This window comes from Propithecus coquereli, unplaced genomic scaffold (genome assembly GCF_000956105.1).
Source record: "Propithecus coquereli isolate 6110/MARCELLA unplaced genomic scaffold, Pcoq_1.0 Scaffold25, whole genome shotgun sequence".
Taxonomy (NCBI): Eukaryota; Metazoa; Chordata; class Mammalia; order Primates; family Indriidae; genus Propithecus; species Propithecus coquereli.
The window spans coordinates 940,110-942,715 of NW_012148063.1; the positions used below are offsets into that span (position 1 = coordinate 940,110).

Consider the following 2,606-nt stretch of genomic DNA (forward strand, 5'->3'; position numbering starts at 1 on the left):
TGGTTCAGGAACAAAGTATAGAGCCAATGTCCTCCGATGCAAGCAGCCATTGAAGTTTCAAGAATATAGTTTCATGTTTACTTTATAATCTATCTTTCCCTGGCCACAAAGAAGGTTATTCAGATTTTCTTATTCCTTAAATAGCTATATTAATGTCTAAGGATTGACAGACACCCAGGCATCTGAGGGAATACACCGAATACATTTCAACTCTTACTATCTTGGCCCTTTTATCTCCCCTGGAGACAAACTGATTCCTACCTTGACCTGGGCAGCCATGTTCTGAGCAATGTTCAGCTCCAGTTCAGAGTGCCTCCTCTTCATATTCTGGAGTTGCTGGTCGGCATCCTGGAGATAAATCCACAGCTCAGCCTTCAGGTGCTTGATCTCCTCCCAGCCTTGAGTTAAGTTCTGTGCCTGGACAAGCCTTTGTTCAACCTCGAGAAAGCACAGGGATAGACATCAGCAGCCATAGATGGAAACATTTGTGGGTAAAGGCTTAGAGAAGCAACTCTTCAGCTGCTGTGCCTGCTCAGACTGATACATAAGCAAGTGCACACACAGACACACGCAGCGGTAAATCTAAAAGCACTTCTTTATTTGCTTCAAGAAGCGTGGATTTTCTTTTACATTTAGTGTTTCTAAAGACTTTAAAAGTCTTAGAGTTATGCCGCATGATTTTAATCAGTATTGTGAAGCCCTAATAAGTTTTAACAATCCATTAGGTCAAAAGTTGCCCTCACGGTTTTCACACTGAGTGTTGTAGTGGACGCATCTGTGTGACTGCCTCATGAATTTGGAATTGGGGTTAACTAAAAAAGACATATTTTTCTCTATTGTACATTTATTTATCCATCTTTTAAAATGCTGACTTATTAATGTTTTGAATATATCTTTAGATCTGCTTTGCTGGCTTTTGAAACTGTATAATTTGTTTCAATAAATCATTTCTGTTAAAAAATATGGATCATATTATCTTTTGTAAGGATTAAAGAGAGGTTTGTTTTGAAATTTTAATATAAAAGAGAAAAACCTTATTATTTTAAGACATTTTTGTTTGGATCATTTTATTTATGTGAATATTTAATAAACAGAATACCAAAACCAATCTTATTTTCTTTTTAAACCCAAATGTGTTTCACTAGTTTAAGGCTGCAGCAGCAGTGGTGGTGAGCATACAGCCCCTGTGCTGTCACCTGCCTGTGGGGACAGGTACTGCTAACTCATCACCACGCTTTCTGCTAAGCCCAGCTACAGTTTCAGAATCTTTCCCAACACCACACTTGACAGCCACTACCAATGAATTTGAAGGATCATGACGGATGGCATGCTCTTTGGCATCCCTGGTATCATAAAGCAAGGATCAAGAGCCCCGTTCATATTAAGTATTACTAAGGAAGGAGAAAAGAACAAAAAAAGTGTGGAAAAAATAGGAAAAGAGGAAAAGAGAGTGGTAATTAAGGAGAAAAGAGGAAAGAGTGCTAACGGGTAGCAGTTGAATGGGGCCAAATGATTCAGTTTCAATTTAGGGTCATCACTGTCAGAGAATGCTTACTTTTCTATGACTTAGTTGAAACTCAAGTATCTATTATAATGGCCATGGAAGCATTAGAGCAAGAACAAGTCAAGAGATATTTTCTTCAATCTCACATATAACATTTAAGCAAGAGAATATAATAAAACAGACAAATTCAATGGGACCATTAGTTTTTTTTACCATATGCTCTGTTCGTTGAATGTCTTTTGCTGTGGTTTTCACTGACGCATTCGACAAGTCACACATGGAGCAAAGAAGATCTAGGTAGGTCCTTGCTTGCTCTTGCAAAGCTCTGAAGTGTTTAACCTGAAAAGAGGCAATTATCAGAGTGAAAGAGATGCATGGTCTATTTAGACAGCAAATATTTGTGCTGTTTGTAATATTTTAGTGACATTTCAAAAATAATCCTGCTATGCTCAGTGTTTCCACCATCGTCGTAAAGCGACATGTATTAGTGACTCACAGGAAAGAATCCAAAACACATTGACATGGATCTATTTGTCCACCATCTGCTTCTCATTGTAATTACAGTCTTCTGTATAGTCTGGGAAAGAGGAAAACCCAAGAAACTTCTATAATTTTTCCAGATCCTGTGCTCGCATGCTAGCTTATTGTCCATTTCGGAGAAAGAATTTGTAGCCTACTCTGGGCTGCTTCTTGACCTGTTTGTGCATATCTTAGAGACATAAGGCAAAGGTCAGAGTCAGTTTGTGGGCTTTGTTGGAGTGAGGGAAATGACAGATAGCTGGGCTTCTTTTCTCTGCAGAAAGCTCATCTAGTGTTCTTCCCTTTCCACAATCCCAAGAAAGGCTTCTCCAAGTGCATATTTAATCTATTCACAGAAACACAGAAAAATGTGTTTCTTTGCAGATGCTCAGGGTCTGTGCAGGTTCCGTTTTAGATACCAGGCATAAAGCAGTCTGCAAAACCCGTGCTCCCATGGCATGTGCATTCTTACGAGAGAGATAGATGATATATAAACAAACGAATAAGCAGTAGAATGTTTGGTTGTGCTAAATACCATGTAGAAAAGTCAAAATGCTAAGGGGTAGAGTTTGAGGAAGCAGCA

The 2,606-nt window shown here is 38.8% G+C and overlaps 1 protein-coding gene across 1 annotated transcript in view; it reads right to left on the reverse strand.

The window, feature by feature from the left end:
- Positions 1-2,606, reverse strand: part of SYNE1 (spectrin repeat containing, nuclear envelope 1) — a 534,160-nt gene that overhangs the window by 253,940 nt on the left and 277,614 nt on the right. The window contains 2 exon segments of the mRNA XM_012646782.1: positions 262-438; positions 1,718-1,843. Coding sequence (XP_012502236.1) covers positions 262-438; positions 1,718-1,843 — 303 coding nt within the window.